The following is a 13257-nucleotide window of genomic DNA, read 5'->3' on the forward strand; positions in this document are numbered from 1 at the left end:
AGTAGTTCTTTTTTTTATACCAGATGACCAAATTGAGGCATGCTATTCAAGTAAGTATTTTAACACCATTAAATGTACCAGATGATGTGGCTACATAGCTGTATTTGTAATTAATGTAAAATTGCACAACACTTAACAAAAGACCAAGTGTCCACAGTTCCTGTAATGATTTAAGGAAAAGGTAGATTGTTGTCTGCCTGTGGATTCATGTTCCCCAAAGGATAGCAGCTATTTCTGCAATAAGTAATTATACCTTTTAAATCCTACATAACATCCCTGGAAGCTGTTGCTCTGAGGTTGGAATGTGGTTTGGATTCCAGTGCTGACGTAAAACTGTGAGGACAGAGGGATGCATTTTTTTAGTAATTCTATTACTATTTTTTACAGTAGTTTTTGAAATTTCTTACATGTTAGCTGAAGAATGGGACCCCTTCATCAAGGGTAGCTGAAGGGATAGTTACGCTTTTTGAGTTCTTTGAATATTTGGGGTGTTTAAAATAGAGTGGCTCTTCTTAGGGCAGCAGGTAGATTAACCACTGTGGATGTTTCTGTAACCAAGTACTTTGTACATTTATAGTTTTCACTGCCAGTGAGTTCATATTCAAGACATTCTCTCTCTGGTTTTCATTCTTTTCTCATAGTTTCTGCTATTTTTACACCACTAAGGGCTTTGCCATGTTTTTAGCTGCTGTGGCTGTCAGTGGTCCACAATGATTGCACTTGTATCTCAACTCCAAGCCTCAAACTCAACCCTCTGCTCAGGGTGAGTCATCCACAATGCTTGTGTATATCTGTCTGCTGTGCTGTCCTGTGTAGGGAAATGCTAATATGCAAAAAAACCCTACAAACACCGCTCTTCGCTCTTCTCCAGCTGAGCCTTTGCACATTGTGAAATCTTCCAAGAGGTTGTGCAGCAAAGCATGAGTGTGCCAGCCCTGGAAATGGTTGGATAGAGGAACCTGGTCTAGTGGAAGCTCTCCCTACCTGTGGCAGTGTGTTGGAAGCAGATGACCATTTAGGTCCCTTCCAACCCAAACCATTCCGTGATTCTGTGAAGTTAAACTCAGGGCATGACTGTGGAAGTGGCCGTGCATCGGCATTGTACGATCCCAGGTTCAACTGAAGTATCTCCCACTGCAGAGCAGTGATTGCCCAACCTCCTCCTGTGTGGATGTCAGGAAGACCCACAAATGCCAAAGGTTTATGTCCAAAAAGAAGTAGGGGAGTCCTTCAGCTTTATCTGAATAAAGGGAGAGCCCACTGGGGCACACACCTGCGGGGTTTTCTCTCGAGGTTTTGGAGGGTGCAGCCTCTGATCCCAAGCTGCTGTCCACATGTTGCCCTCTTCCTTTCCCCACTGCTGAGGCACTGGGAAGGTGCAGCCTTCCTGAATGGCCTAGCACATATTCCCCCCCTTGAACCTACTGTTCTCCCCCAGAAGTTCAGGCTTGTGCAGACTTTTGTTTCAGGGGCTGCGTTCTCTGGGCTCTGCTGCCCTAAGTCAGTAGAGACACTAAAACCCATTTCAAAAACAACACCCATACCTTCACCCATCAAACTGTTTGTAAAGGCATTAGCTTTCCTCTCATGGGCAAAGGCTAAATACATTTTTAGGAAAGAGCTGAGAAGCTCTTAAAACCTATGATGTGTTTTGTTAATGCAGGCTTCTTTAATAGTTCCATCAATCCTGCTAGAGGGGCGAGTGATTTAATGTGATTTCGTATTAATTAAAAACAAAAAAGCTAACACTATGGGTTAGGTCTCAATCTTTAATCTCAGCTCTGAAAATTAATTGGGTTCGATTTTAGTGCTTAATTAACCCCCTAATTTACTTCCCGACCTGGCTGCTTTCCTTTCCTCGCTGGCCCTGCAGCAGGGCCGCCTCACCCAGTGGGTTAGGGCTGCAGGAACCCCCTCCCTGACGCGGCTAAGGCCGCTCAGCCAGGGAGTTCGGGGCGGGCGATGGGTTTGTGGGGTCGGGAGTTGGATTTTGGGATGGGTTTTCTGGTAAGACAACCATAGGCGAGGAAGGCAGCGGAACGCGGGAGCGCGGCGCTGGCCGGCGGGGGAAGGCGCAGCCGCCGCACCGCTCCCCCCAGTCACCTTCGGCGGGCGGCAGCCATGGCGTTCCTGCCCGACGAGTCGCGGTCGCTGCCGCCGCCACCGCTCCTCAACAAGGGCTCGGTGTGGCTCGGGTTCGTGGGGTGGCTGTCGGCGCTGCTGGACAACGCCTATAACCACCGCCCCGTCTTGCGATCCGGTGCGGGGGGACGGGGGGAGCTTGAGGGGAGGGGGAACGGAGCGGGGTGCGAGGGCTGAGCTGAGGAGCTGGGGAAGGGGCTGCGTGGGACTTGGGCTCACTGAGGGATAAATGAAGAGGGGAAAGCAGCTAGGAGTGAGAGGCTGGAGGGGACATGGGGGCGGGCGGACGGATTTGGGGTGACCTTGAGGGTTGTAAGGGCTGGGGAGGAAGATCCGAGGCCAGGGGTGGTGCAGGGAGTATGTGGGCCTGGGAAAAGGGTGTGGGATTTGGGGTCACTCTGAAGGATAAATAAAGCAGAGGGAAGGGGAAACAGCCAGGAGTGAGGGGCTAGAGAAGGTTTGGGGGCTGCAGGAGCCGGTAAATGGGATTTGGGGTGACCGTGAGGGACGTAGGGACTGGGGAAAGGGAGGGAGCGCTGAGGTGAGGGAATGGGGAGATTGAGGGAGTGTGTGTGCCTGGGGAAAGGGAGGTGTGGGACTTGAGGTCACTGAGGGATGAATGAAGTGGGCACGGGAAGAGAGGGAGCCCCGAGTTCGGGGGGGCTGTTGCGGGCGAAGGGAGCTCTCTGTGTGATTGGGATGGGAGTCAAGGGGTGGGAGCCCTGAAGTGAGGGATTTGTTGGCACGGGGAGATAATTGAAAGGGGCTGGGAAAAGGGCATCGTTTGGAGGTGGAGGGGATCTGAGGTGACTCCCTGAGGGATTTGGGTGGCGGGTGGGGAAGGTGCCCTGAGGAAAGGGGGGCCTGGCAGGGGCCGTGGGAGGTGTGGGTGCTGCAGAGACCTTGGCAGGGGTGAAGCAGGGAGAGAGGAGTGTCTGGGGGGGCTGGGGAAAGCGGGGCTCTGCCTGAGGCCCCCGGGGAGCTAGGAGAGGTGGGGATAATTCCTCTCTCCTCCTGCTGCAGGTGTTCACCGGCAGGTCCTGTTCGCTACCGTGGGCTGCTTTGTGGGCTACCAGCTTGTGAAACGCGCCGAGTACGTGCATGCCAAGGTGGACAGAGAGCTGTTCGAGTATATCAGGCACCACCCAGTGGACTTCCAAGCGAAAACAGGTACACTCAGCTGGTATTTTAAGAGAGACCTCAGCCTGCCATAACCCGTGTGTAACGATGTTGCTGGGTTAATGCTTTCCTGCTCCTTCACAATCTGAATTGCAGCACTCTAAAGGATTTTCTGATGTGAAAATAGATATTGTTACTGAGCTGTTGATGCACATTGATGACCACTTCTTCCTCCTAAAAGCTCATTTTAGTATAAAAGCATCACAGCCAAAAAAAAAAAAAAGATAGGCCAAACGTACCACAGAAGAAGAAATAATTGAAATTAGAAATCACAGGTTTTTTTCTTGTAACTTCACAATTGTAATGTCTGTTCCTGTAAAGTGCCTGTTGCATATAGATTCAGAAATCTTATGAATATTCAGAAAACAAGCAGAACAGGTGAAAAAAGGAATAAATAGGAAGAACCAGAAACCTGAAATGGCATTGTCTTAGAGCAATGATGAAGAACAGGACTTTTTTTACTAAATGCAGTCACTGAGCCCAGTGATGCAATAGCAAATTTGGGTGAAAATTGTCCATTTTTTAATACAATACAGTTGTGTGACTCTGTCTGTTGGATTGTGGTCTGCATCATGCCACATCGGAAGGAATATGTAGAAATAAGAAACTGTTACTACTGAGATTCCTCCACAGGGACCTGTGGAGAGCCATATGAAAAAAAAAAAAGAAAAAGTTGTGCTTTTAGTTACAAGAGCAAGCTAATGGTTTGCTGTGGGTAGCAAAAATCAGATTTTTGGTGGTTTTGTTAACAATAAAGATTTAATATGAAACACCTTCCAAATCGATCTCAGATGCTGATTAGGTTTTCCCACCTCTTACAGAAAAGAAAAGAATAGGGGAGCTCTTGGAGGATTTCCACCCAGTTCGCTGAGGATTTCTCCAGTGGCGACACATCACAAGATGAATTCCTGCCATCCTGAGAACTTTGGCAAGGTGGCTGACTCTGTTGAACCGTCCATGGCTTAAAAGATGAAATTTTACTCCTTTTCATGTAATAAAAGCTTGATTAAATAGTTAGTGTTTAATTGTTTGCTCTTCTGTTCCTTTATAGTTTGTCAATACGTGGATGACTGATATTTCTAACAGAATAGGAACATGGATTAATGTTTTCTTCAGTTGTTTTAATTGCAAGACTGGAAAGTTGTTCATACAAACATATATTGTATAAAACTCAAAGATGAGTTCTACAAGTTCATCTTTATTATTTCTCAAAGGCATTTCTCCTGACCCTTGAACATGTTCTTGGCCAGCCCCTGTAGATGCTGTACCTAAAGTCTTGCTGTGAAATTCATTCTGAACAGCTACCAAAATACATGCTCTTCCTAATTAATTCCATCTCTATGTTTTTTATTACTGCTTTTTCTTCACTGATAATAAGGATCCAATCTTTCTCCTTTTTCACTTGGTTCCTGGCTCCTGAATCCAAACACTGACCACATAAGAGGGGGAGGATGTTCTGTTGATTTGGGATTTGGGATTTTCTTACTCATTCAATATTTGGGGCCAAAACTGGGCTTTATCTCTTGTCTTCCTGACACTGAGCCCTGTGCCAGGTCAGCGCTCTCTGATGGATATGATGTCCAAACAGATGTAAAAGAAGTGCTGCCGCCCTGATTTGATTCAACCATCTGAAAGAAGAAGACCTTTCACCGTGGTGGCCGGCGACAGTGTGGATGCTCTGGGAGCCTGTCCAGGGCAGCAGAGAGCTAGCACCCCCTGCCACGCTGGAGATGCCTGATCTGTCCTGTCTGCCAACATCCCACTGGGACCAGTGCAGAAACCTCTTATCAGCGGTGGCCAGCAGCAGTGGGCAGCAGCAGGGCAGCGTCAGGGCTTGACACATCCCTGGGGCAGCGTGATGCAATGCCCTGCAATCAGAGCAGGCAGAATGTTCCTGTGACACACCGGGCTCCGAGCCAGCTGGAGGGACAGCAGCTCTCAGAGACAGACCCGCGGGTCCTGGGGGGATGCAAGCGGCCCACAACACGTCAGCAAGCCCTTGCAGCTTGTCCCAGGTCACTGGCCTTTGGGGACATCCTGCGTCTCCCATTGGTCACATTCAACAGCCGTGCTCAGTGCGTCACCCCCGCTGTGTCCTGCTGTGACACTTCCCTGGGGCACCACGAGCCTCTCCAGCTGCTGAGCGCTGCCCCAGCCCAAAGCCACAGGTGGCTGCAGGTGTCCCTCACTGTCACACCGACGGGGTTTGACCCCAGCCAGCCACCAAGGCCCACACAGCCACTCCCTCACTGCCCCACCAGCAGGATCAGAGAGAGAACCAAGGGCAAGAGCTAGAAAACACAGGGGCTGAAATAAAACCACCTTCATAGGGAAAGCAAAAGCCAGGCATGCAAACAGAGCAAAACAAGGAATTCATTGGCCACTTCCCATGGGCAGGTGGGTGTTCAGCAATCCCCAGGACTGCAGGGCTCCGTCTCAGTTAATGGTGACCTGGGAAGTCAAAGGCCATCACTCTAAAAGTCTCCTACTTCTTCCTTCTTCCTCCCACTTTCTATACTGAGCATGATGTAATATGGTCTGGAGTACCGCTCGGGCCAGTTGGGATCAAGTATCCCACCAGTGACTCCTCCCAAGTTCCCAGGCACCCCAGTCCCCTCACCAGCCTGGCAGTTCAGAAAGCAGCAAAGGCCTTGGCTCTGTGTGAGCCCTGCTCAGCAACAGCAGAAACGTCTGTGCCTTATCAACATTAGGTTCAGCACAAATGGAACACACAGCCCCACACCAGCCACGGTGAAGAAAATCATCACAGCCTAAACCAGCACAGCCAGCCACGTTCTCCAGGGGACACAGATCCCACCCTTGAGCTACGGCCTGGTAAAGCACCAGAGGAACATCAGCCCTTCCGTGGTCTTCTCCTCACCGGGAACCGGTCTCCATCCATTCCTCGTGGTTCAACACCTGGCTCTGCAATCGGCATGGAGGGGGAAGAGCTCCAAAGGCAGAGTTCCATGATGCCGCAGCCAGAGGTGCCTCTGCAATGGGCATGGCCCAGGTCTCTCCCAGTATGGCCCGCACGCTCCATTTCCTCTGGATGAGACAAGGCTGCAACTTTGCCCAGGCTGAGGAGGGACACAGAGAGCAGGCCAGCTCTGAAATCCTCGCTCTGGATAGAGGGAATTGAGTTTGAGGGACTTCAGATTGGCAGCTGCTTTCCCAGAGAAGCAAAACTTCTGCCTGCTTGTGCAATGAGCTCCTTGGGTCTCTTTGGCCACAGGAATGGTGTTTGGGCAAGCCTACCCCACAACTCACCATCCTCCCGGAGAGCCCATCCAAAGCCATGGCTCAGGAGCGGGGAAACGTCACCTCATGTATCTCCAAATGGCCCCATGTCATCCCCAGTACCTCCTGCCAAAACATCTCCCTTGACTCTGATTGCCCCAAACCCCTCAGAACTGTCCTCGGCCTCCCCTGAAGCTGACCAGGACCTTTCAGATGTGGGGCACCTCTGGGTCTTGCTTCAGCTGCTTTCTCCAGAGCAGCCAGTGTCCTCAGCTGCTCACTCAACCACAGCTGGCTGGAAACCTTGTCACTGCGGCCACGCTCGGGCAGGACAAGCCAAAGCCAGAGTGGTCCCAGCTGCAGAGGGAATTGGCCTGATCAGGAGAGAGGAGATGGCAATCTCCAGTGCATCCCAAAGCTGGCGTGTCTGGACATGGGACTGGGTCTTGAGAGAGGGAGGCTACTCTCCAGAGGTGCTGAGACCTACAGCTCTGTTGCCCCTCACTCTTGCATGGCTGGGCCAAATGTGGGGCACATTCACGCTTTTTTGTACACAGAAATCAGGCACCAGCTTTTGTGGCGTTGCTGTCAACATTAGCAAGAAACTTTCCAGCCTGAGGCTGGTGGCACAAAGGAACGGCTGCCCAGTGAGTTTGCACTCAGTGGTCGGACACAGGTCTGAGCTACCTGGTCTAGTGCAAGGTGTCCCCACACACAGCAGGGCATTGCTCTGGATGCTCTCTGAAGATCCCTTCCAACCCAAGCAAGCTCGTCACTTTGAGATTCTTTGTCCCTTTCCCATTTCCCAGCATTGTCCCACAAAGTTCCCACCCTCCTGAGGCAGTGTCCCCCCCGCCCCTCACTGGGGCACTCCATGGGTGAAAGCACGAGACTGACAATGGATTGACAGGGATTCTTTTATTAGCAGAAACAGGGGAAAATGCCCTTGGAGTCCAGGTACCAGCTGGGAAAGGGCTTGGCAGTCTCAAGGGATTCTTGGAGGTCTGGGTCACCTCACAACACCCCCAGCTTTGTGCTCCTCTTTGAAAATAAAGAGGAGGGCACGAGCCTGCAGTTCTTCCAATGGACCTCCCGGCACAGCCGGATGCTTCTTCCTATGAGGATAAGGCACCACCCGGTTCTCCAGTGGTCACAACCCTCTCCGGTGTCAGTGCCAGTGCCGGGAGATCAGATCAGCTGCCACGGAGTGGGGAACGCGAGCGAGACTGGGAAGAGCCTGCGATGGTCAGCGGTGGGGACGTCTTGTGCTTCCTGACACCAGCACCTGTCCTGCAACAGCAGCATTCCTTAACTCCAAGGATCATCCCAGCGGGACGCACGGTCCATTGACCCTGAGTCCGGAGACTCTGAACCCCTGCAGTGTCTGCACAGAGCAATGGGATGGGTTCCTTCCTCCAGCACGGAGAGGCATATCCACCCGGGTTGAGGGGGCAGCCCCCACTTCAAGGCCCTTCCCAGCAGGTCCCCAGCCCCGCACTGTTGGCACCTCTCCAGGGAGAACAACCCTTGTCCTGGAACCTGCACCCCCCCAGCTCTTACCTGGTGGCCAGGACAGGGTCACCAGCTGGGCTGGCCCTCGCTGAGGTTGATCTGCTCCAGGATCTGGCTGTACCTCCGGGTCAGGGCGTTGGTGTCCCTGGTGAGGTGGGTGAGGACCTGCTGCAGGCCAGTCAGGTGGTGGGACAGGCGCTCCTCGAGCTGGGCGTCCCCGGCCTCGTTGCTGTCCGAGGATGTGTCCATGTCGGTGTCGGCACCGGTCGGGCTCTGGTCACCGGCAGAGGCCAGGCCTTTCTCCACCATGGGCTTGATGGCCTTGAGGAGCTGGTAGCGCTCGTAGAGGTCCGTGCGGCTCTCCGCGGCCGGGGCTGCCCCCTCCTGCTGCGGGAAGACCCCTCGGAGCAGGCTGGGGAACATCACCTCCTGCTCCATCTTCTGGGTGGCTGAGAAGTACTGCTCCATGGCCCTTCTCCTACAGCTCTGGCAGTGCTGCTCTGGGCTCTTCTGAGAGTGTCCCCTGCTCTCTGTCCCTGCTGGGGCTTTTTATGCAGTGCCGGGGCACGTCCCTCCCCTGCTGTCCTCCCCTGCCATCCCCGGCTGGGCCGGATGGCCTTGGGGTCGGGCTTGGCTCCAGCCCAGCTGGGCCTCAGCCATGCCATGTCCCTGGCTCTGTGCAGCCTCCCCTGGCCCAGCCTCCCCGTGGCCTTCGCCCGAGCTGGCCGGGGGTCCCGCTGCGTTCTCCGTGCCAGGAACTACGGCGGGTAGCATGGAGGAGAGGTGCCCTGGGGCTCTCCCATCCTGTCCTATATTATCTCAATCCCCCAGCATGTTCAGTTCTGGGGCCCTGTGGGGGTGGGTGCAGCTCCTGCCCCACAGTTTGGGCAGGTTGCAGGGGACAGTCACCTGCCCCCGTTCTTCCTGCCATGCGCTCGGGACGTGAACGCTCCAGGGACATTGAGCAAGCCCTCTTGCAGACGTATGCAAATCTCACTGGAAATACCCTGGAAGTCTGGGGAAAATGGAGCCTGCTGGGGTCCCCAGAAATATCCCATTCCCCGAAACTCTCGCTGAGTTCAGCAGGGATGTGGACAGGGACAGGGACTTGACTCCATGATGTGTAACTCCTGTGGCAGCAGCACAGAGCTATTGCTGCCCCCAGGGGATTGTGGACATGGGTACCCTGCCCTTGTCCCAATTCTGGGAGGGCAAAAGCCACAGCCAGGGTGCCAGCTGGCAGTGCCTGTCCCTTCATGTCCCTGTGGCGTGTGCCAATCAGGGAAAATGGCTGTATTTGGGGAAAGGCTGTGGGGTACTCCGTTCCTTTTGCGACCCTTGGTGCTGCAGCTGTCCCTCTGTCCCCACGTGTCCCAGCCAGGTGCCCGCACTGCCACGCACCCTTTCCCCACCAGACTTGTCCTCACCACCCCTCCTGTCCCTGGCATCTCTTGGTGTCCTGCCACGGGGCCCGATGCTGCACCAAGGTGTGTGGGTGCTGCTGGCCCTGTGCAGGTGCCAGACAAAGGCTTGGCCACATCAGGGCACCTGGGCCACAGCAGAGCTTCCTGGAGGTGTAGGCGCATCACAGGGCTCTGGGGACTGAGGGACACAGGGCATGCTTTGCCCTCCTGCTCTCCCCACCGCTTGCCCAACTGCTCATAGTGAGCATGGCAGCATGTCTGGGGGTGACAGTGGCTCAGCAGAATCCGGTTGCTCCCCAGATCCCCACCCTGGGGACATGAATACTTGCCAAATCCTCTCGGTGCCTCTGGGGACCCCATTAGCTAAAAATGGGCCACCACATCCCCCAGAGCCTGCTGGGAGAGACTGGGGAGAGCTGGGGAGCTGCCACTGCCAGCAGGGATGGCAGGAGCAGGAGGACAAGGCCTGCTGCTGGAGAACAGCACAGCCACCACGGGGGTGCAGCATGGCTGGGTTTGGGCTGAGCTGAACTGGGATGCCAGCCCTGGTCTGGGGCCCCTGGGTGGCTGCTCAGGGCCACCAGGGCCCCCGGGAGCTGCACTGAGATCCCCTGAGTCTCTGCTGACTCAGACCCCCAGGTTTGGGTGAACTTACCCCTGACCTGTTACCCTCCCAGGGAGCCCAGCCCCAGCCCCAGCTTCTGCTCAGAGTGCAGATCATGCCACCACATGTGTCCCCAAGTGTCCCCGTATCATCCCTGGCACAGCCTCCTGTCTTATCCCTCTGTGGCACCACGGGAAAGGAAGGTGGCAGCATGCTCAGCATACGGAGCTGGGAAAAGAAGGAAGAGGGACACAGTCAGAGTGACAGCAGTCCTCCTGCCAGGTCACCGTGATGTGCAATGGAGCCCTGCTCTCCTGCAGGTGGCTGAACACCTGAGTGCCTATGGGAATGGTGAAAGAGTTCCTTCTTTTCCTTTGCTTTCTTGTGCAGCTTTCGCTTTTCCTATGAAGCTGTCTTCATCTCTACACGTGAGTTTTCTCACTTTTACCCTCCCGATTCTCTCCCCCATCCCACCGCAGGGAGAGTGACAGAGCAGCTCAGTGGGGATGAGTTGCCAGCGGGGGCCAAACTTTGACACCCACAGTGAAGCTCCAGCCTCGGAGTAGATTTGTCCCGACCTCAGGTCACCCTAGCGGGGGACACTATGATGTCTCTGAACCTCCACAAAGCTCCATGGTGGCCCAGAAGTCTCAACAGCATGGGGCTGGCAGAGTGTGCACACCTCAGTACAGCACTGGGCCCCACTGCAGGATACCCAGGAATGCCTGGAGCAAGGGAGATGTGCCTGGAGAAAGGGACAAGAGGAGCACCCAGGAAGGGACAAGTGGAGCGGTGCGTTCAGGTCTGAGGGGGCAGAATGGACACCTGGCTGGGCTATGAGGGGACAGCGGGAGAGCTGCCAACACTGAGGGTTGCAAAAGGGATGAAGGACCCCGCGGCCTTTCCCAAAATAGAACCATTTCCTCCAATTGCCACATACTGCAAGATAAGAAGGGACGGGAGCTCACCCCCATCCTGGAGCAGAGGCCATGGCTGGTAATTTTCCAGAACTCCCGTCCCTTCTTATCTTGCAGTATGTGGCAATTGGAGGAAATGGTTCTATTTTGGGAAAGGCCGCGGGGTCCTTCATCCCTTTTGCAACCCTCAGTGTTGGCAGCTCTCCCGCTGTCCCCTCATAGCCCAGCCAGGTGTCCATTCTGCCCCCTCAGACCTGAACGCACCGCTCCACTTGTCCCTTCCTGGGTGCTCCTCTTGTCCCTTTCTCCAGGCACATCTCCCTTGCTCCAGGCATTCCTGGGTATCCTGCAGTGGGGCCCAGTGCTGTACTGAGGTGTGCACACTCTGCCAGCCCCATGCTGTTGAGACTTCTGGGCCACCATGGAGCTTTGTGGAGGTTCAGAGACATCATAGTGTCCCCCGCTAGGGTGACCTGAGGTCGGGACAAATCTACTCCGAGGCTGGAGCTTCACTGTGGGTGTCAAAGTTTGGCCCCCGCTGGCAACTCATCCCCACTGAGCTGCTCTGTCACTCTCCCTGCGGTGGGATGGGGGAGAGAATCGGGAGGGTAAAAGTGAGAAAACTCACGTGTAGAGATGAAGACAGCTTCATAGGAAAAGCGAAAGCTGCACAAGAAAGCAAAGGAAAAGAAGGAACTCTTTCACCATTCCCATAGGCACTCAGGTGTTCAGCCACCTGCAGGAGAGCAGGGCTCCATTGCACATCACGGTGACCTGGCAGGAGGACTGCTGTCACTCTGACTGTGTCCCTCTTCCTTCTTTTCCCAGCTCCGTATGCTGAGCATGCTGCCACCTTCCTTTCCCGTGGTGCCACAGAGGGATAAGACAGGAGGCTGTGCCAGGGATGATACGGGGACACTTGGGGACACATGTGGTGGCATGATCTGCACTCTGAGCAGAAGCTGGGGCTGGGGCTGGGCTCCCTGGGAGGGTAACAGGTCAGGGGTAAGTTCACCCAAACCTGGGGGTCTGAGTCAGCAGAGACTCAGGGGATCTCAGTGCAGCTCCCGGGGGCCCTGGTGGCCCTGAGCAGCCACCCAGGGGCCCCAGACCAGGGCTGGCATCCCAGTTCAGCTCAGCCCAAACCCAGCCATGCTGCACCCCCGTGGTGGCTGTGCTGTTCTCCAGCAGCAGGCCTTGTCCTCCTGCTCCTGCCATCCCTGCTGGCAGTGGCAGCTCCCCAGCTCTCCCCAGTCTCTCCCAGCAGGCTCTGGGGGATGTGGTGGCCCAGTTTTAGCTAATGTGGTCCCCAGAGGCACTGAGAGGATTTGGCAAGTATTCATGTCCCCAGGGTGGGGGTCTGGGGAGCAACCGGATTCTGCTGAGCCACTGTCACCCCCAGACATGCTGCCATGCTCACTATGAGCAGTTGGGCAAGCGGTGGGGAGAGCAGGAGGGCAAAGCATGCCCTGTGTCCCTCAGTCCCCAGAGCCCTGTGATGCGCCTACACCTCCAGGAAGCTCTGCTGTGGCCCAGGTGCCCTGATGTGGCCAAGCCTTTGTCTGGCACCTGCACAGGGCCAGCAGCACCCACACACCTTGGTGCAGCATCGGGCCCCGTGGCAGGACACCAAGAGATGCCAGGGACAGGAGGGGTGGTGAGGACAAGTCTGGTGGGGAAAGGGTGCGTGGCAGTGCGGGCACCTGGCTGGGACACGTGGGGACAGAGGGACAGCTGCAGCACCAAGGGTCGCAAAAGGAACGGAGTACCCCACAGCCTTTCCCCAAATACAGCCATTTTCCCTGATTGGCACACGCCACAGGGACATGAAGGGACAGGCACTGCCAGCTGGCACCCTGGCTGTGGCTTTTGCCCTCCCAGAATTGGGACAAGGGCAGGGTACCCATGTCCACAATCCCCTGGGGGCAGCAATAGCTCTGTGCTGCTGCCACAGGAGTTACACATCATGGAGTCAAGTCCCTGTCCCTGTCCACATCCCTGCTGAACTCAGCGAGAGTTTCGGGGAATGGGATATTTCTGGGGACCCCAGCAGGCTCCATTTTCCCCAGACTTCCAGGGTATTTCCAGTGAGATTTGCATACGTCTGCAAGAGGGCTTGCTCAATGTCCCTGGAGCGTTCACGTCCCGAGCGCATGGCAGGAAGAACGGGGGCAGGTGACTGTCCCCTGCAACCTGCCCAAACTGTGGGGCAGGAGCTGCACCCACCCCCACAGGGCCC

The 13257-nt window shown here is 55.0% G+C and overlaps 2 protein-coding genes across 3 annotated transcripts; one reads left to right on the plus strand and one right to left on the minus strand.

Moving 5' to 3' along the window:
• The first annotated feature begins 1973 nt into the window (after positions 1-1973).
• NDUFC2 (NADH:ubiquinone oxidoreductase subunit C2) lies at positions 1974-4346 on the plus strand. Its single transcript, XM_086882329.1, has 3 exons — positions 1974-2260; positions 3166-3312; positions 4143-4346. The coding sequence occupies exons 1-3, from the start codon at positions 2122-2124 to the stop codon at positions 4190-4192; spliced, it is 336 nt and encodes a 111-aa protein (XP_086738455.1). The 5' UTR covers positions 1974-2121; the 3' UTR covers positions 4193-4346.
• Positions 4347-7464: 3118 nt separating this feature from the next.
• LOC111944705 (mid1-interacting protein 1A) lies at positions 7465-8592 on the minus strand. Of its 2 annotated transcripts, none has more exons than XM_023947398.2 (2): positions 8122-8592; positions 7465-7846 (listed from the first exon to the last, which is right to left on the minus strand). In XM_023947398.2, exon 1 carries the CDS (start codon positions 8539-8541, stop codon positions 8140-8142), a length of 402 nt encoding a protein of 133 aa, XP_023803166.1. In that variant the 5' UTR covers positions 8542-8592; the 3' UTR covers positions 7465-7846; positions 8122-8139. The 2 variants fall into 2 exon arrangements, with proteins under 2 accessions (XP_023803166.1, XP_023803165.1); XM_023947397.2 differs by having other exon boundaries at positions 7465-7851.
• Positions 8593-13257: the final 4665 nt, after the last annotated feature.

This window comes from Cyanistes caeruleus, chromosome 3, assembly GCF_971803275.1.
Source record: "Cyanistes caeruleus chromosome 3, bCyaCae1.hap1.1, whole genome shotgun sequence".
Taxonomy (NCBI): Eukaryota; Metazoa; Chordata; class Aves; order Passeriformes; family Paridae; genus Cyanistes; species Cyanistes caeruleus.

Excerpts from the sequence above, each read along its gene's own strand:
- LOC111944705 (XM_023947398.2), bottom strand. The coding sequence starts at position 8,541 with ATGGAGCAGTACTTCTCAGCCACCCAGAAGATGGAGCAGGAGGTGATG.
- NDUFC2 (XM_086882329.1), top strand. The coding sequence starts at position 2,122 with ATGGCGTTCCTGCCCGACGAGTCGCGGTCGCTGCCGCCGCCACCGCTC. Across the intron at positions 2,261-3,165 it reads CCGCCCCGTCTTGCGATCCG|GTGTTCACCGGCAGGTCCTG; the intron begins GTGCGGGGGGAC and ends CTCCTGCTGCAG. Across the intron at positions 3,313-4,142 it reads GGACTTCCAAGCGAAAACAG|AAAAGAAAAGAATAGGGGAG; the intron begins GTACACTCAGCT and ends CACCTCTTACAG.